The 18,218-nt window shown below is 54.2% G+C and overlaps 3 protein-coding genes across 6 annotated transcripts in view; 1 reads left to right on the top strand and 2 right to left on the bottom strand.

Annotated features, from left to right (window-relative positions):
* Positions 1-4,924, top strand: part of COL8A2 (collagen type VIII alpha 2 chain) — a 30,904-nt gene extending 25,980 nt beyond the window's left edge. For both annotated transcript variants that reach the window (XM_032132162.1, XM_032132163.1), the window contains exon 3: positions 165-4,924. In XM_032132162.1, the coding sequence (XP_031988053.1) occupies positions 165-2,086 (1,922 nt within the window). In that variant the 3' untranslated portion in view covers positions 2,087-4,924. The remainder of the gene's footprint in view (positions 1-164) is intronic.
* On the bottom strand, positions 4,520-11,510 carry ADPRS (ADP-ribosylserine hydrolase). Its single transcript, XM_032132167.1, has 6 exons — positions 11,260-11,510; positions 9,765-9,861; positions 8,806-9,013; positions 8,532-8,716; positions 8,340-8,440; positions 4,520-7,784 (listed from the first exon to the last, which is right to left on the bottom strand). Exons 1-6 carry the CDS (start codon positions 11,486-11,488, stop codon positions 7,492-7,494), a joined length of 1,113 nt encoding a protein of 370 aa, XP_031988058.1. The 5' UTR covers positions 11,489-11,510; the 3' UTR covers positions 4,520-7,491.
* Positions 11,511-11,634: 124 nt separating this feature from the next.
* On the bottom strand, positions 11,635-17,980 carry TEKT2 (tektin 2). Of its 3 annotated transcripts, none has more exons than XM_032132166.1 (10): positions 17,907-17,980; positions 16,575-16,746; positions 16,064-16,189; positions 15,215-15,420; positions 14,590-14,733; positions 13,980-14,094; positions 13,546-13,653; positions 13,024-13,167; positions 12,740-12,819; positions 11,635-12,060 (listed from the first exon to the last, which is right to left on the bottom strand). In XM_032132166.1, exons 2-10 carry the CDS (start codon positions 16,728-16,730, stop codon positions 11,859-11,861), a joined length of 1,281 nt encoding a protein of 426 aa, XP_031988057.1. In that variant the 5' UTR covers positions 16,731-16,746; positions 17,907-17,980; the 3' UTR covers positions 11,635-11,858. The 3 variants fall into 3 exon arrangements, with proteins under 3 accessions (XP_031988057.1, XP_031988055.1, XP_031988056.1); XM_032132164.1 differs by lacking the exon at positions 17,907-17,980 and adding an exon at positions 17,842-17,883; XM_032132165.1 differs by lacking the exon at positions 17,907-17,980 and adding an exon at positions 17,745-17,827.
* Positions 17,981-18,218: the final 238 nt, after the last annotated feature.

Raw genomic sequence — 18,218 nt, forward strand, 5'->3', positions numbered from 1 at the left:
GGGCCCAGGAAGCTGCTGTGGCTATGTTTAAGTGGAAGGGTCCCCCTTGAAGCCCTGCCCAGGCCATGCAGAGACCCCGGCTCCAACATCCCAAGGACATCCTGCACCTGCACACTCCTTGCTGACCGCCAGCTCTAGTGACACTGTGTCTCCTCTTTCCACAGACATGCCGCCGCTGCTGCCCATGGACCTCAAAGGGGAGCCAGGACCACCAGGGAAGCCTGGCCCACGTGGACCCCCCGGGCCCCCCGGCTACCCAGGAAAACCGGGCACGGGGAAGCCAGGAATGCACGGCCAGCCTGGGCCCGCTGGGCCCCCTGGCTTCTCGGGCATTGGGAAACCCGGCATCCCAGGACTCCCCGGAAAGGCGGGTATGAAAGGGATGCCCGGAGCCAAGGGCGAGCCTGGCATGCGAGGGGAGCAAGGGCCGCGGGGACTTCCCGGCCCGCCGGGCCTGCCCGGGCCAGCCGGCCTCTCTGTCAATGGGAAGCCGGGTCCCCAGGGCGGCCCCGGCCTGCCCGGGTTTCGGGGCGAGCCTGGCCCGAAAGGAGAGCCGGGTCCCCGCGGAGAACGAGGGATGAAGGGTGAAAACGGCGTGGGGAAGCCAGGGTTACCGGGGCCCCGGGGGAACGGGGGCCCTCCCGGCCCCGCGGGGCCCCCAGGGCCCGCCGGTGTTGGGAAGCCCGGCCTCGCTGGGCTGCCGGGCGCGCCGGGGGAGAAGGGCGACATGGGCCCCCCGGGCGGGCCGGGTGTCACCGGGGAGCCCGGCCCTGTGGGGCCGCGGGGACCCCCGGGGATCGATGGGATCGGTGTCCCGGGCGTCGCGGGGGTGCCGGGGATACAGGGCCCCATGGGACCGAAGGGAGAGCCCGGGATCCGCGGCCTCCCTGGCCTGCCAGGCCCCACGGGCTATGGGAAACCGGGCTTGCCCGGCCTGAAAGGAGACCGCGGGCAGCCCGGGGCGCAGGGAGCCATCGGCGATAAGGGGGAGCCCGGCGTTGATGGGGAGCCGGGCGAGCCGGGCCCTGCCGGCATCATCGGCCCGCCGGGCCCACCGGGGTCCATGGGGCTGCCGGGCAAGCACGGGCTGCCCGGCTCCAAGGGGGATGTGGGGCCGAGCGGGCCCCCGGGAATGCCGGGGATGCGCGGCGACCAGGGCCCGAACGGCTTCGCGGGGAAGCCGGGGGTGCCGGGGGAAAGGGGCCTGCCCGGGTCACTGGGACCTCCCGGCCCAACGGGCCCCAAAGGTGAACCAGGGTTCATCGGCCTTCCGGGGGTGCCTGGATTAACGGGTGGCCCCGGGCCCAAAGGGGATGGTGGGATCCCGGGGCAGCCGGGGCTGCGGGGCCCCTCCGGCATCCCGGGATTGCAAGGACCTGCTGGTCCCATGGGGCCTCAGGGGTTACCAGGCCTGAAAGGGGAGCCCGGGCTCCCTGGCATTCCTGGCGAGGGGAAGACCGGTGAGCCTGGCATGGCCGGACCCATCGGCCCACCTGGAATGCCAGGAACGCCAGGGCTGAACGGACCACCAGGCCCACCAGGGCCCCCCGGGCCACCAGGAGCGCCAGGAGTGCTGGACGAGACGGGCATCGCAGGGCTGCACCTGCCGGACGGTGGCGTGGAGGGGGCTGTGCTGGGCAACGGGAAGCCGGGCAAGCCACAGTATGGCCGAGGAGAGCTCGCTGCCCGCATTGCGCCGGCTTTCACTGCCATCCTCACCTCCCCCTTCCCCGCATCTGGCATGCCTGTCAAGTTTGACCGGACCTTGTATAACGGGCACAATGGCTACAACCCGGTCACCGGGATCTTCACCTGCCCCGTATCCGGAATCTACTACTTTGCCTACCACGTGCACGTCAAAGGGACCAACGTTTGGGTGGCCCTGTATAAGAACAACGTGCCAGCCACCTACACCTACGATGAGTACAAAAAGGGGTACCTGGACCAGGCCTCGGGCAGTGCCGTGCTTGAACTCAAGGAGAATGACCAGGTCTGGGTACAAATGCCCTCGGACCAGGCCAACGGGCTGTACTCCACGGAATACATCCACTCCTCTTTCTCCGGGTTCCTGCTCTGCCCCACATAACGGCTGTTGGGCACTTTTCCTTTACACCCACTTTAGCCATAAACTGTCTTTTTTTTTTTTTTTTTTTTGATAAAAAAGTGTTTTAAAATTAATACAAAAAAGAAAAATCACTGGGAAGAATGCGCAAGACATTGTCGTGGGACCTTGCTTCATGCTGTTTGATCCATGAGTCAAGAGGGTAATCGGGAAGGAGACATCTATCCATCTATCTTTCTCTTTTTGGGGGAGGGAGAAGGGAGGGAGGGGAGCGACTTCCTCAGCAAAGCATATTTGGAATAAGTTTTACCCCAGTGACTGGACATCAAACACAGGAACGTGCTTGGGATGGCAAGGATCTGGCTCTGTGATCCAGAGAGGGTCAGCTGGAAGACCAGACCCCCCCCGGCCTGTATCAAGTGCCCTCGTTTCCCATTTGGAATGCTAGATAAATAAATCCAGCTGTGTCATGGCTGGCATGTTTGGTAACCGACACAGGGTCCCAGGCACTTACACAAACCCATACAGCAGCAGGGATCCACGCTGGATTGAGAAATTTCCTTCCAAACCACCAGATGCCCAAGTTCCAGGCTCACTGACGCCTGTTTTTCCAGACTGTGCTTTGGGGCAGTCTCTCCGATTCACTCTGGATTCAGTGTGGTTGGATTTATAATCCTAAAAAGTGGAACACTTTGCATAAGCACCTTCTTCTAAGAAGTAAATATTATTTTTAACCCTCCCCCCCAGCACCTTTAGGAATAAAACCATCCAGGCACTGGTACCTGGGAGGATGCCACGACCAGTTCCAAAGGCAGTGAGGGAAGCTGGGACCCCCATGATGAACAACGATCCACTCTCTCCATTCACCTGCTGGGAAATCCAAGGGCTGGTCCTGTCCCGTCTGTCTCTGCAGCCCAAAGACTTGCTTGGCCTCAGGAGCATCTCTGCCCACACAAGGATGGCAGTGCGAGCCTAGCTCACGGTGCTGCCAGCTGGTGTGACATAAGGAAGTGCCACTGATGGACAACTTGCTTTTCCTGTCTATTTCAGGATGTGTGAACTCTTGCATTGGTGTCCCCCCTTTCTCTGGGGATCTTGGAATTAAGAAAAAATAGTGCTGGTTCTAACTTTCCACGCAGTGATTTCACCACGGTGCTATGACCCATTTAACAACATGACTTACAAGTGTAGTGCAATATGTACCTGTGACAGGGCACCAGCCCCAGGGCCACCCTGTGACTTAGGTTAAAGAAATCAACATTTGCCTGTTGTTACCACTTTGTCTCTCTAATGCTTGGAGCATTACTGACCCGAGCATGAGCTGCAGGGCTCTGGGCCGGGTGTGACAGCACTGCCCACACAGATCCTGTGGCTCTGCAGGTTTTCTCACAGTAGAACAGTCACTGCCACTTCCAGGACAGGGATGCTGCTCATCCCAGGGCAGGAGCATGCTGCTGAAGTCAATCCATGTGCATATCCCACTGCATGTCCCTCTGCAAAGGCACATCCCTGAGAGACAGCAACAATTTGGTCACCAGCTCTGATCTTTGCATTTTCCTAAAGCCTGTTTGATGGCCAAAGAAATGTAGCGAGACTGGGACTGGGCTTGTTTTCCAGATGGACTCTACGAGATATTTAAACAACTTTCTTTTCCTATTTCTGTTTTGTTTGTTTGTTTTCTCCTCAAGTCTGTCCTGTGTTTCTGCCTCTTGCCATTCAGGCCTTCCTTTTAAAAACTCACCTATCCCTGAAATAAAGAGTTTGCTGTTGAAAGGTCAGTGCTCCGGGCACTGCCTGTTGGGGCTGTGTCCCCTCCCTGGGATCTTGTCCCTGGGAATTTCTCTTCTTAGGCAGAGATGAAACTCCTCAAGCTGAAAGGTGTCTGATCCCACTGGATGTTTTTAACTCCTGAGGGCGGGGTCAGGACTATTTGGGTTGTGATCCTAACAAGTTATTTCCCAGCAGGAACAGTCCCTAAAATTAAAAGTGGAAGCTCAGATGATTTTTCCAAGCCCAGGTTTGGTAGGGGAGGGTGCTGGGAGGGGACCTGTCTCCTTTCCTGTGGAGAACAGAGGGATTTGAGCTGGTCCAGCCCCACCATGCGCATGACCCGCACAGGGCCAGGAGCTGCCACGCCTGGTGGGAGCTTCATCCTGCTCCTCAAAGTGACTTATTTATACTGTGCCTAATCTACAGCCCATCTCCTGTTCTGTTTCACTCCAAATTTCTTGTTCGAGCTGGCAAAAAGCAACGACCAAACTCCTCACTGTAACCACCCCCAGATTAAGTTCGTGCTGTAGATACTGTTTTGCAATTCCACTTTCCCTTCACGTGCAGAGCGAACCCATAATCACCCCTCGCAGCTATTTAACCTCTTACATTTACACACTAATGGAAAGCAAAGATATTACACGCACATAGTTAGGCTAAAAAAACGATGCACAGGATGAGGGAGGCTGTTCACTCTCCAGAAGGATTTTTTTCTGGAATACTGAGTACATATTAGCCAGCAGAAAGGATTATTTTCTGTCGTGTGTGTGAGCGCGTGGGATTTTGGTTTCAATCACAAGAATAAAAAAGGTTGGGTTGGATGAGGTATGTCTATTTTTAATGCTGAAAACTGCATTACAATGTGCATTTTTATATACAAATTCTTACTATTTTTTTTAAATTTGCCTCTAGTATCTTCATTTCTAACCTAGTATATAGAGGTTTTTAGTTTTGTAAATACTTATTACATGCACTGTCCTAGTAAAAGTTGGTTTAAAATGCACTCTTTGTGACCCAAAACTGACCTGCTCTTCACAACTAAAACTGCAGTACTTGATTGTATTGACAAACATCAATAAAACTTATTGTATAGAGGTGGGCTCAGCTGTGCTTTGTCCTGGGACTTGCTCTCATGCAGTTCTCTTACCCTTTATTTTCACCTCAAATCTCCTCACTCCCAGCAGATTCCCTCACTAAATAATATCCTTATGCAAAAAGTTATTGCATGTTTCTTATGATTAAGGAAAAGACTCCTGTCTCTAGAAATTCTGTTTTAGAAAAGGTTGAAACCCAGATCCTTCCAGCCTGGTGATTATTAATTTGAGGAACTCAAGCTGAAGTCTTAGGGATTCCCTTTCCCTTCTGTGTGGTTTTCTTCCATTTTTTTATCCTATATCATACACCTTGTGCACAGCCAACCTCCATCCTGAGCTAGTCAGGAACACTCAGGACTGGTGAATCACCTGCAAAGCACCTTCACAGGCTCACAGTCCAAAGAAAAGAAAATGTACTTTCCCACCTGATCTCACCCAGCAGAGGCAAAACATTTCCTGGGACGCCTAGCTGACACACGGGCACCTTCAAAAGCTCATTCCAAGGAACAAGCTATCCTCCTGCTGCCATCCATGGGGCTCCCAGCAAATTCCCTGGTCTCTGCACCATCATCACACGCTGGATTCCAGCACCTGAACTCCTTCCACAGGCTGAGAAGGAAAAGGGGCCTTTCCAGAGGCTCTCCCTGCAATGCCCAGTGTCAACTCACCCTTGTACCAAGAACCACTCCTGGTCCTCTTGGCACTGAGGATGCACAACCTCATGACTTGAGTGAAAACACAGGAGCAGTGGCTACTTAACAAAGATAACTTTCCAAGGAAACTGAAAGGTTTAGCACACATCTAAATTTTGGCCCAAAGAGCTCTAGTCTTTAAACAGGAACTCTTTGCTTGTCAGGAGTTCCAAACATTTAAAATTATAAAGCTGCTTTAAAAGAAAAATATCTTCTTTTAAATAATTCCATGAATCTGGTTGCCCCTCTGGCAGAATAATGTGGAAAACCTGATATTTCACAGCTCAGCTCTGCAGCACAATACAAAAATATACAACAGACCAAAATTCCACACGTTCCCAGGACAAGAATCCATTTATACAAGGAAAACCCATTAAAGCATCACACAAAAGACTGGCACTTGAAGGAAGCAGACTACAGGGAAAACTGGAAGGACCCGTGGCAGCCAGATTCCCACATGTGCATGCAACCTGACACAGCCACCACGTGCCGACGCCACCGGGGAGCACAACGGCCACTTCCCGGTGTCACAAGACATAGTGGAGAAATAACAAGTTACACTGTCACATTCAAGTTTATAAACATTTCCATATGATGACATTTTGTTTTCAATTATTAAAAAACTTCCAACCCTTTCTAGATGTGCCATTCCCAAGCTGTTTCTCCCTTTTTGATCAGCTCCACTAAGAAAAGGTTTTAAATGTAAAATTCTGGAATACAGCTGTGCTAGAATGTTCTTGGCCACCAGCACCAGCTTCTTTTAAACATTGATGCCCCCAATTAATCCACCTTTCCCTTTAATTTTGGGGCAATTCTTACCAAGTACAAAGGCTTAGACTGTGGTAAGTTAACTCCTGCATCCTGCTCAAGTCACTTTTGTGACTGACTGCAGCAGAACCAGGAATTCTATCCCTGTACTACCTCCACTCCCAGATTTGCACTCTACAGGAGCTGGACTCCGATGATGCTTGGCAGTCCCTTTCAACTCGGGGTATTCTGTGATTTAAACAGGAATCTCATTTGGTGCTCTGGGCATACACAGGACTTCAAAAATACAGGATGCATGGGTTAGGAACACACTGCAGCAGTGTGAGAGCAGCTGTGCAAGGGGGCACAAAGTGCAGCAGGTGCCTGTAGGATCACAGGGCCAAGGACACAGGAGGAGCAGCAATTAGTGACACCCTCTCCCAGCAGGGACAACAAGCCAGCTGGGATCGTCTGCAGGCATCAAAGGTCTCTCACAGAGCCATCAGCAATGCAAAGAAATCCCTTCTCCCTTCTCTGGCACTTCTCATTCTGCCTTTAGGGCAACACACCTCCCAGGGAAGTCTGCGCTCCATGATCCTAAGTCAGCACAGGTGACAACGTGGGCCACCAGGTCTCTCTGGTGACTCCTGTGACATCTCTTATCTGGCCAGCTGAGAGTGACCTGCTGCTGTACGAGGGGTGTGGAGACTCCCAAAACCACTGGACAAGCCACTGACCACCAAAACACAGCCCACGGACACAGGAGCAGAGGAAAACAGGGAGAAAGTCCACGGATTCAGACACCCGCCAGTAACTGCAATGACAAATGGCACAACGGTGGACAAAGTAGAAATTCTATGGAAAATGAGACACTCCTGTACACTCAGGGGAGCTGCACCAACTGTCCAAGTGCAGCCACTTCCCAGATGATCCGTGACTGAAGGGGATGTCCCCTCTTTTCCAAGCTGGCTCATGCTCCCAGCTCCCAGCTGACAGCAGCAGGCACCCTTCCCAGGTGAGGCTCGCTGGCGTTGGCCGATGGTGCGGATCCACCACTGGGTCTGACCAGAGAAGCAGAGCTGACCATCCCTTCGCCTTCAGGAAAGCCCTGGAGCTGCCCCGGAGCTCAGAGCCGCTGGCAGTAGAGTTCATGGAGGCTCTTGGCCATCCTCTGGGTCTCCTGGAAAGCCTCACAGCTCTGCTCCCAGCTCGGGGGCACCTGCTCCTCCCCGTAATAGGCGCCGGCAATGGCCCCCGCCATGGTGGCAATGGTGTCCGTGTCCCCCCCCAGGGAGATGCAGTAGATGATGGTTCTCTGCAGGGCATTGTAGTGGTCAGGAATGTCGGGATCAGCATCCATGCAGCGCAGGAAGGAGTAAATGGCAGTGGGGACGGAGCGCAGAGCAGCGATGCCATTGCCTGGAACACACCCTGTCATCACCCTCTGGCTTCCTTCCTTTTCCCTTCCTACTGTAACTTCCTGTTGCCAGTGACTTTCCATAAAGATATCATGGATTTTACCAGGAAAAGGTGCAAGCTGGTGCCTCAGAAACCCCCCCAGTTCCCCAGTACCACTCACATCCTGCAGAACAATTCCCAGTTACCCCAATATAGTCTGGCATACCCATATACCCATCCCCATCCAACGTGACAACCCAAGAGCACTTAGGAGATCTTGGAATATTAAGAAACATTATGAAGATAACATTTCCTTAATAAGTAGGAGATCTTGGAATATTAAGAAACATTATGAAGATAACATTTCCTTAATAAGATCTTTTTTTCCTGTCAATACAGAGAGGGAATCACTGAGCTGAGACTCAGAATTCCTGTCGGGTGAGCACAGGCAGCTTTTCCAGCACATTCTGTGGCTGACAGGCTGAAGAGGAATCTGAGGGAAGACACATCTACCAGGCTTTCTGAGTTAGTCCTGCTTCCAGCTTTCCTAATGCTTGTACTAAGAAAGGTACTCACCCAACTCAAACAATACATCTGCTTTGGGAATGCTGCTGAGCTCCAAAAATTCCTTGATTTTCTTTAGACGCCTGGAAAACGGTAAATCCTCAAATCCCAGCCTGCAAACAGAGAGTGCAGTGAAGAGGAGAGAATGCGAAGAGCCAGAACAAACCACCACAGCAGGGTTGGGGCTTCCCCCCAGCTACTCACGCTCGGGCATCACTGAGAGACTTGTCATCCGCCTCCACGTGCTCCATGTGGCTGATGAGCTGCTCCAGGAAGGTTTCCCTGCTGAGCCCTTCCTGCAGTGCCAGGTGCACGGCCAGGGCCTGCAGGATGGCCCCGTTGTAGCCCAGGGAGTTGGAGTGGGTCAGCTCTGCGCTCAGCTTCGCAAACTGCCGAAGAAACCCCAATGTCAGCAAAGCCTCCTGGGACACTCCCTTGGCAGCAGGGACACCCAGAGGAGCCCAGAATGTTCTGTTACCTTCTTGACATCCTGGACATCGGAGTAGACGAGGGAGATGCCGGCCACCCTCATGGCCCCGCCGTTCCCATAGGAGCCCTTCCCATTGAACTGGGCTCTCGCAGGCTCAAACACATCATTGCACTTGGGGCTCAGGAGCTTCTTGAAGACGTTGACCACGGCCATCCCATAACCCCTGTTGGGCTCCTTCTTGAACTCCTCCGCAAACCTGGTGTGGGCAGGGGGGAAAACACCCGGAGGGTTTGGTCTGTTACTGAGGTTTGTGATTGGATGAAGCTTCTTGCTACAGTGAATTAGTAACACACACGTAAATCTGTGACAGTCAGGGTTCAGTGATTCAGTTCGGCAGAGAAACAATTCCCAAAGAACAGTGTGAAAGCAGGATGTATAAACATCACCTTCCATAACCCACTTGTTTCCCTCTCAACTCTGCCTCAAAATAGAACCAAACTAGAAACATTTCCGAGGGTCACAACCACAAGGAAAGTCTTTTGTTCAAGTTCAATTGAAGAGTTTTCTAAACAAAGAAATGCTTTCCCTTAAGTGGAACCAAATGCTCCCAGGGCTGGGGATTCAACAAGGAAACAGATCATAAACAGAGTCAAGCTGAGCTCACTCCTATTCCCTCACTAAATTAAGGGCAGTACAAACATAAATAGCTACAAATAAACATGAAACGAAATGTTTCTGGAATCTCCAAGCATTCTCCTCCCCAAAGGTGAACACACACAGGGCTGACATACAGCAGCGCTGTCCTGTCAAGGCAGCTTCAGACTCCACACTGAAGCTGACGCTGGTGCACAGTCCAAGGCAACGGCAAAGCAACAACAAACTAAAGGATTAACCACCTCTTTCCTAATTTTTTCCCCTCCACAAATTAGTAATGACTGCCTCAGCCCCCATCCCCTCCCACAGTCAGTCACAGTGATGGTTTCACCTTCAGGAAGCCTCATCCTCACCTCTTGGCCATGTCGACCTCGTCGAACTCCCGCTTGGCCAGCAGTGACTGCACCACTGACCTGCTCATGGCCGTGTCGTCCGTGTACGGCAGCGACTCTGCAATGGGAGGGCAGAGAGTGACACCTCCAGCCAGGGACAAACTGTGCCTGCCCTTTGCCAGCACCACCCTCATCTCCAAGGCCTGACTGTCACAAGTTGCCTGGAACAGCTGTGGCTGCCCCATCCCTGGTAGTGTCCAAGGCCAGGTTGGACGAGACTCGGAGCAACCTGGGACAGCAGAAGGTGTCCCTGTCCATTGCAGGGGGTGGCACTGGATGGGATTTAAGGTCCCTTCCAACCCAAACCTGTCTGGAATTTAAGTTCCCCGGCACTCTGAGCTCGACACTGCCATGGTTGTCAGAGTAAGGAGACACAGCCAGGGAGCTGCATCCACAGCTATAATGACACAGAATGTACTTCAAGATTAGTAAGTCAGGAGAAAATGTCTGACATCCAGAGGCATATATGGACAAGAGAGTCAGGCCAATACAGAATCACAGATTTCCAGGATGGTTTGGGTTGGAAGAGACCTTAAAGACCACAATGTTCCACCCCCTGATATGGGCAGGGACACCTTTCACTATCCCAGGTTGCTCCAAGCCCTGGCCAAGCTGGCTTGGAATACTTCAAGGGATTGGGCAGTCACAGCTTCTCTGGGCACCCTGTGCCAGGGCCTCACCACCCTCACAGGGAAGAATTTCTTGCCAGTATCCCATCTAACCCTGCTCTCTGGCAGTGGGAAGCCATTCCCCCTTGTCCTGTCACTCCAGGCCCTTGTCAATAACCTCCATCTTTCCTGCAGACTCCCCTCAGGCACTGGAAGGCTGCAATGACTTCCTAACAGTTAAATAACAACTCTGTGCTTCTCTCACTCTTCTCCTCCTCAAGTTTTGGCACCTCTGCTCCCTGCTGACACCCGTTCCAAGCACACTCCACCTCAGCTTCCCTGGAGTAGGAGCAGCACGGGGCTAGCACAGCAAACCACGGGTCCCTTTGCATCAGCGGTGTCCCTAAGGAATCCCCAGGGGATCAGGAATGGCCAGGGGTGTTGAACCCCTACAGCACAGGGCACAGGACAGAGCAGGGCAGGGGACAACCAGGGCAGTCAGAGCGGAGATGCCCCACAACCAGGGGAGAGGTAAGGACTGGGGGCACCCATGTTTCGGGGGGGGGGGGGAGGGGGGGGGGGGGGCAGTGAGGTTGGGGATTCTGCAGATTGGGCACACCCCAAAACCGAGTCCTGGAGGTGCTGAGGAGGGAGGGACACACGCAAACCCCAAAGCCCAGTCCTGGAGGTGCTGAGGGAGGAGGGGACACACGCACCCCAAAGGTCAGCCCTGGGGATGCTGGGGTCTAACCCGAATCTCTGGGGTGCCGAGTGCCGTGCACAGCGGGGTGTGTGAAGGGGGAACCGGGGGATGTCCCCCGCCCCCCTCCCCGCTCTCCCTCACGCACCTCCACGTGCGCTCCCCGCCGCCTCCCCTCCCTCCTCAGGCGGCGCAGGTTCCAGCCCTTTGAGGAAACTCAGCAGCTCCGGCAGCTTCACGACGCTCCTGCCTTCGAAAACAGCTCCCAGACAATCCCCCAACAACGCCCCGGCCAAGCAGCCCCGGAACCGAGTGAGGCCGGGCCGGGGACGAGCCGGCACCCGCCCGGAGCCTGAGGCCGGACCCGCCGCCGCCATCTTGCCGCGCGCGGCGCCTTCTTCCTCCGGGCCGCCAGGGGGCAGTGTGCGCGGCAGCGCCCGCGCACACTGCCCCCTGGCGGCCCGGAGGACCGAGGTGCCTACAGCACACCCGCCGGTTCCCTTAATCCCTCCTGGAATCCAGATGGATTTAATCACCGCGGATGACAACTGGGGACAGGCCCTTTATTGTTTATAAATCTCCTCGGAGCGCGGGAGGCTATAAACATCATCCAAGGGCCAGACAGTTATAAAACAAACTAGGAGGAGGATTCCATTCTCCCCAAACACGACGCAGATGTCGCTTTTCCTCGCTACAGAACTGAATCACCGGGAGTTTTCCCCCCACGCTTGCACAATTCCCGGCGCGCTAAGCCAGCTCCAGCTGACTGTTCCTCGGCAGGTTCCTGGTGCGGTTGACAGCGTCAACTTCTGGCTCAAACTTCTCCACAGGGATCACGAGTTTTCTCCGGGTGTCCATGCACTTGTTGTCCAGCTGCAGAGAATTGGTTTTGTAGCCAATATCGGTCTGAATGCGGTGAAGTTGTCGGTAAAGAGCGTCCAAGGCATCCCTGGGAATGAGCAGAAGGGACAGGAGTTGGGATCAAATGCTGCATTGCTTCCCAGGAACAGGCTCCCCAGGGAGCGGTCGCAGCCCTAACCCTGCCAGAGCTCAAGGAACATTTGGAAACCGCTCTCAAGCACAGGGTGGGATTGTTGGGGTGTCCTGTGCAGGGCCAAGAGTTGGTCTCAGTGATTCTTGTGTGTCTCTCCCAACTCAAGATATTCCATGATTCTAAACTGGACAGGAAACACCCAGCTTCCCACTTTCTGGCAGCATTTGGCCCTGTACAAAGAGCAAACTCATCAGATACTCATTGTTTGGGGCAGTGAATAGCGAGCCCACACACTGCTCTGGGAGGGCAGCAGAGATGTGCACCCAGGGAGCTGCCAGGCCACAGCAGCATTTCTGTTCCTTCCTTGTCACTCTCCTTTTTGTCCCTTTTGGAACAGTCAGAGCCTGGACGAGGTCAGAGTCAAGCAGGGGCCGTGGGAGTCCCATTCCCCTCTCAGCACAGACCCCTTGTGCCTGCACCCCGCACCCACCAAGCCCAAACAGTGCTGCCCCTTGCGAGCCCAAGAACCACAAGCACCAAAAGGCAGGTGCTGGAGGTGTGCCCAGAGCACCCAGAGCCACATCCCCTCAGGGCAGCGCTGGGCACTGCTGTTCCTGGAGGGCAGGACACTCACTGCGACTCTGTCCGCTTCTGCTGGAGCGCACGGATTGTCCCCTCCAGCTGCTGGACCTCGTCTGTCAGTCCATACTGAGCCTGCAGGGAGGAGGGGACAGCACTTGACAGGGCTTTGACAAAGGCCACAGTTCCATCGTTTCCCTCTCCCCCAGCTGTGACATTATTTCCTTGCTTTGATATGTCACTGTAGGATCCATTGCTCAGCTGCTCCAAAATTCATCCATGTTTTTCAGAGCCCCCTTCCCGGTCAGTTCCCTGCAGGGACCATGCCAGGTGAGGTACCTGATCCCGGCAGAGCTCAACGTGGGGCCGGTACGTGCGGGTCTCCAGGCGGGTATGAGCCACTTTCAGATCCAGCGTTCTCTTCCGGAGATCTTCCTCCAACTGTCGGATCTCCTCCTCCATTTCAGCAATTTCTTCCAAGGTCTAAGGACAGACATGTGTCATAAGCAACAGCCAGGGACGCCGACAGGGAAACAGCCCCCATGTCTCCGGGAATTTTGCTGTGCTGGGGATAGATTTTACTCAAGGGCTTCTGAAGACTGAATCCTCTGCTTCCACAAGGACGAGGATGGTGCTGCTGAGACAAGGGGTGAAATAAAAAGGCCCAAACCTGGCAGTGCTGCCAAGCAGCGCCAGAGAAACACTTGTGAGAGGTGGGATACTGTTGGGATCACGTGAGCCACTGAACAGCAAACATGTGGAAACTTTGCTCAGGCTGAGTTGCTTTCCATGTAACCAACAGCCTTTGGGATTCCATTCACAGCCAAGGTTGTAGTCGATGACCAAAGAAACAACACTTACGTTCTGCTCCTGCCATCTCAGCTCACTAAGGGCCCCTTCCATGTCTCTAATCCTCTTCCTCAGCGCAAACTCTGTAGCTATACGCTGAGCATCCAGCTCATTGTTTGTCTGAGGAGAGAACAGCTCCAGTCACACATGGCTACAAGGTGTCTGTGTCCTGGAAGGTGGGGACAAGCCCAGGAGCAAAACCAGCCAGGTTTGGCTGCTGCCACATGTGTGCAGGTCACACTCTCCCCGTACCCAAAAGGCAGGGATCGATGGACAGGGACGTGTCCTCCAGCCTGCTGAGTCTGCTGCAAGCTCTGCAGCATAACCAAGCTCCTGCTTAAACCAGGAGGGCAGCTGCCCCCAGACAGACCCAGAGACGTGCCTGCCACACTCCCACACCAGATCCAGAATGACACCACAGATTCCTGGCCAAGGGAGCAGTTTACCTGGGCAATGCTAAGTGTGATTGCTCCTCGGAGATCAACTGAGGCTCTCATTTCTGCCTCAGCACGGTCCTTGTTGCACTGGCTGTTCAGTTCCCACTCACGAAGTGCAGTTGTTCTGTGAATAAATCAGTTATGAAAATAAATTGAGTGTTTGCAAGACATTTTAAAGGAACCACCTGCTGCAGGCCAGGATGGCAGCACAAAATGATTCTGGAAAGCTGGAGGTCACATCTTGCCTGATCTCCTCAGAGACTGAGCCCCACTGGGCCCAACACCTGCTCCACCCAGGGACACATCCAAACCATGGAAGGGAGTGCCAGGCAAGTGAAAATGTGCAGCAGGTCCCCCTGAGCTGTGCCAGAGGTGACACCACACTGCTGAGTGTCACCTACAGCCAGGTGAGAGGGAGGCAGGGCACCTGGACCCCGCTGGGTTTGGGGTGACAATTTAGCTATCTCCCAAAAGTCTGTGGCTTCCCCATGCCACAGCCAACTTCTGTTCTGAGCTCTCTCCAAAACCGTACCCATCAAGCCTGGACAGAGCATAGAAGGAAAAAGCATCCCAGGGCTCGCTGCAGTTTTGGCCACACAGGGACAGATTGTTTCCTTACCCGTCTGGGATCCGTGTTGGCTTGACCTTGAAGGAGATGTTGCCAGAGGTGACGTTGAAGGACATGCACTGCCGATCAAGTTCCAGTGTTTCCACCTTGTGCCGGTGGTCACAGTTCAGCTGCTGACGAGCTTCCTTTAAGAGGCTGTGGAGAGCCACGCTGGAGTCAGTAGGGAGCAGGCCCAGGGCAGGGGCAGCTCCCAATTCCCAAAGCCTTCATCGCCATGTCAGTCATCTTTGTGAAATGAATGATGAGCTCCCACCCTCCCTGGGAACTGGGCCCGACCTGCCCAGCACTGCCTGCCTGGCTGGTGTCACCCTGGAGAATGGAGCTGCGACAGATTCCCACAGAGTATCAGGGCCTGGGAGCTTTAGCACCTCGTGGCCACTGATTCCTAAACCAAGGCAGGTGGCACAAGAGATCTGGGACAAAATTTCCAAAGGGTGCTTGTGAAGTCTCCCTTGACACACCCTCCCCTGCAAAACCCCAGACCATGAAAATCATCCAAGGTTCCTGTGTGGTTCCCTGCCTGCCTGCCCATCTCAGCATGGCATTAGAAGCACATTAAGTATCTGGGGCCAAGCAAGGAGAGCAGAGTCACTGGCCAAAAGCTGTCACTCCTCACCAGAGCTGTTTGAAGGCTTCGTCCACTTGCTGCTGCAGCTCTTTTTTGGTTTTCTCAATCACCTTCACCTCTCTGAGTAGCTCCTCTTCCACAGGATCCCTCACCACGTCGATGTTACGACGGCTCTCACGGAACGTCAGGCACTCAATGGCAACATCCAAACACAAGTTCTTTGCCTGGAGGGCATTTTCTGCTGCCTCCTTCACCTGAAAGAAGCAGTCAACCAGTGTGGAGGGGATCTTTTAGGGATGGGAGAGAGAAAGGAAGGGGAACCCACCCATACCATCATTAAGAGGGACTCACACTGTCTTTGCAGTTCTGAAACCTTTTATTAAGTCTGGAATAAAAATTGCCAGAGCCAAACACCTTAGTCCTCTACACCTGCCATTTGCATTGGGAATCACACCTTGCTGGCCATTAACAACTCCAGAAGCAGCAGCAGCCTCTGGGTTTAGAACTCACAGTATCAGAGATCTCCTACTGCTACTCTGTATTTAAACCCAAACATTTTTGAAGGATGGTGTTAACATATTTCTTATTATCCTTCAGAGCTTTATAAAAAGTCCAAACAACAAAATCCACCCAGAAATCCAAACAGGAGCATGCAATACACAGCTGCATGACATAGCTTGGCTCAGCCAAGAACACAGTGGTTTGTTTTCCAGAAGTCATTCCATCAAGTATGGATCTCAGTATAAAATATACATATAATGTATAAAAATATATCTAGTGAGAAGCCCCCCTTGAACTCCAGATGGGCTTGCCCATTGCACAAGACAAGCCTCAATTATTTCACATCCCATGTTGAGAGTGCAAGTTCACTTCCAGCCATCTGCCTTCCCAACATACTTTGGTTAAGGCATCAATTTCCAAATCTGTGTCTGTGAGGCATCTGGCCAGGGCCTCTCTCCATCTGTCCACGCTGGTGATACGATCGTTGAGGCAGGTTCGGGTGTTGTGCTCATCCCATCTTGCCTGGAATTAGAGAGAAATGCCATTACTCTTCTTAAAATTGTAGTTGTGAATCTTGCTGAAGCCTTTCCCTGTTTTCAGGACTGACTGAGCCTCTCACAGGAATACAACATGTTGCCATTTGGTCTCACAGTCATTTACACAAATGGAGAGCACAGAGAACAACACGAGTGGCAATGAATGTGAGAAACACACAGGGGGATTTCGTGACAGTACAGATACATCATTGCAGGTGGTTTTACAGGGAGTAAATGTCCATATTTAGCATGTTCTGTACAGGTAAAGCCCTTTATTCCCTCATCCATACACCCAAATCTAGACACCCTCCCCAGCTCCTCAGCCCAATATCCTGACAAACTGGCAGCAGCCCCCCTGCCAGAGGGCCCACCTGGTTGCCAGTTTCGTTGCGGAGAGCTCGTCCTTCCTGCCGGATATGATGGGAATTATAACGCTGCTGTTCAGCGTCGGCCGAGATGAGGAGGGAGTTGTTCTGCCAGTCCGGCATGGTGAAGCGCTGGCCCGGCTTTACACTCAGCGAGGCCATCTTGCCGAACAGGTGACTGAAAGGGAGCGGAAGATTTATGTGTTTATTCATGGAAATACACCCGGAATGGAGCTGCAGCCAAAAACTACTGAGCTCTTCAGGAGAAAAGCAGCACCAAGCTGCAACTCGGCACCTGGCCTAATGCAGACACGTCTTTAAAATGGGGAAGCACAAGGGCAGGTGATGGGAGCCATCCTCTGCCCTGGTCCAGGGGGAAAACCCTGTCCACCTGTCCCTCCCTAGGAACAGAGCTGTTTGCAGGGACAAGGAGCTGCTCACAGCACCAGCTCCCATATGGTATTTACTGAGCTTGGACAAAACGGCTGAGGATGTGACTGATTCTGTTGTGCTACCGCTGAAGGCTCAGCCCAGGGCTGTGATCCCAGGAGACTCCAAGGTTTTGCAGGAACAGCAGTTTTTAGGCTTCTTTTTTACTCAGCACATCCCACACAACAGGCAGAAACTGCAGACCCCACTCCAGAAGGTCCGAGGAGCTCCCGAGGGGGCTGCAGCTTCCCAAACCCACGGTCAGGGGCAGTCCTGGGACGGACCCCCTTGGCAGTGGGATATGCCATGGCTGTCCCAGCTCCCGCGGGCACAGGGCACTGAGCCGGGGCTCCTCGAGCACAGCCACCGACACCAAGGGCTGACGGCATGTGCAGCCCAGGAATTTCTGAAGGAAAGGAAACCCGGAGCGAGGGCACAAAGGGCCGCGGGGCACAGGGGCCCGACCACAAGTGGAGGGGAAAGAGGGAAAGGGGACAAAGAGGGAAAGGGCTCAGCCGCTAGCTCGGAAGGGACCTCACCCCGGGTGGTGTGAGGGCACTCAGCTCCTCCGGACCGACCGTGCTCCCGTCCCGCCTCAGGGCCGGGCCAGGCCGGGGCCGCTCTCCCCCCTCACCGTTACCAGCAGATTTCCCCCCCCCCCCTCTCCCCTCACCGTTCCCAGCCGACCTCCGCTCTCCCCTCACCTTTTCCTGTCGATTCCTCCGCCCCCCCTCCCCTTCCCCTAACCGTTCCCGGCCGACCTCGGCTCTCCCTTCACCATTCAGTGCCCATCCCCGCTCTCTCCCCTCAGCGTTCCCGGCCGGTTTCCTCCCTCTCCCCTCACCGTTCCCGGCCGGTTTCCCCCGCCGTCCCCTCACCCTTCCCGGCCGGTCCTCGCTGTCCCCTCACCGTTCCCGGCCGGTTCCCCCCTCTCCCCTCACCGTTCCCCGCTCTCACGCGGGGCCGTTGCCGGGCGGCCCCGGCGGGTGCGGCGGCCGCTCTTGGGCGGGTATCGGTGTCAGGGACACCGCAAACAGCAGCAAAGCAGCGCCCAAATCAGGGACAAATAATATTGTTTAAAAAAATCCCACAAAATGACCCAGAAAGCAGGAGGGAGCCGGGGGTGTCCACTTCTAGCGCCCTTTCCCATTTCCATAGCAGCCATCCTGCCCCAGGACAGCTGTGGGCACTGCAGCAAGCTCTTGCCTTTTTTTTTTTTTT

This window comes from Corvus moneduloides, chromosome 23, assembly GCF_009650955.1.
Source record: "Corvus moneduloides isolate bCorMon1 chromosome 23, bCorMon1.pri, whole genome shotgun sequence".
Lineage (NCBI taxonomy): Eukaryota > Metazoa > Chordata > Aves > Passeriformes > Corvidae > Corvus > Corvus moneduloides.

What these genes read in the sequence shown, in the direction of transcription:
- ADPRS (XM_032132167.1), bottom strand. Translation starts at nt 11,488, where the DNA reads ATGGCGGCGGCGGGTCCGGCCTCAGGCTCCGGGCGGGTGCCGGCTCGT. An exon ending in GAGGTCGACATGGCCAAGAG is followed by an intron (nt 9,014 to 9,764) that starts GTGAGGATGAGG and finishes TGCCCACACCAG; the next exon opens with GTTTGCGGAGGAGTTCAAGA. An exon ending in AGATGTATTGTTTGAGTTGG is followed by an intron (nt 7,785 to 8,339) that starts GTGAGTACCTTT and finishes GGTGTGTTCCAG; the next exon opens with GCAATGGCATCGCTGCTCTG.
- TEKT2 (XM_032132166.1), bottom strand. Translation starts at nt 16,730, where the DNA reads ATGGCCTCGCTGAGTGTAAAGCCGGGCCAGCGCTTCACCATGCCGGAC. An exon ending in GCAACGAAACTGGCAACCAG is followed by an intron (nt 16,190 to 16,574) that starts GTGGGCCCTCTG and finishes CTCTAATTCCAG; the next exon opens with GCAAGATGGGATGAGCACAA. An exon ending in AAATTGATGCCTTAACCAAA is followed by an intron (nt 15,421 to 16,063) that starts GTATGTTGGGAA and finishes TGCTTCTTTCAG; the next exon opens with GTGAAGGAGGCAGCAGAAAA.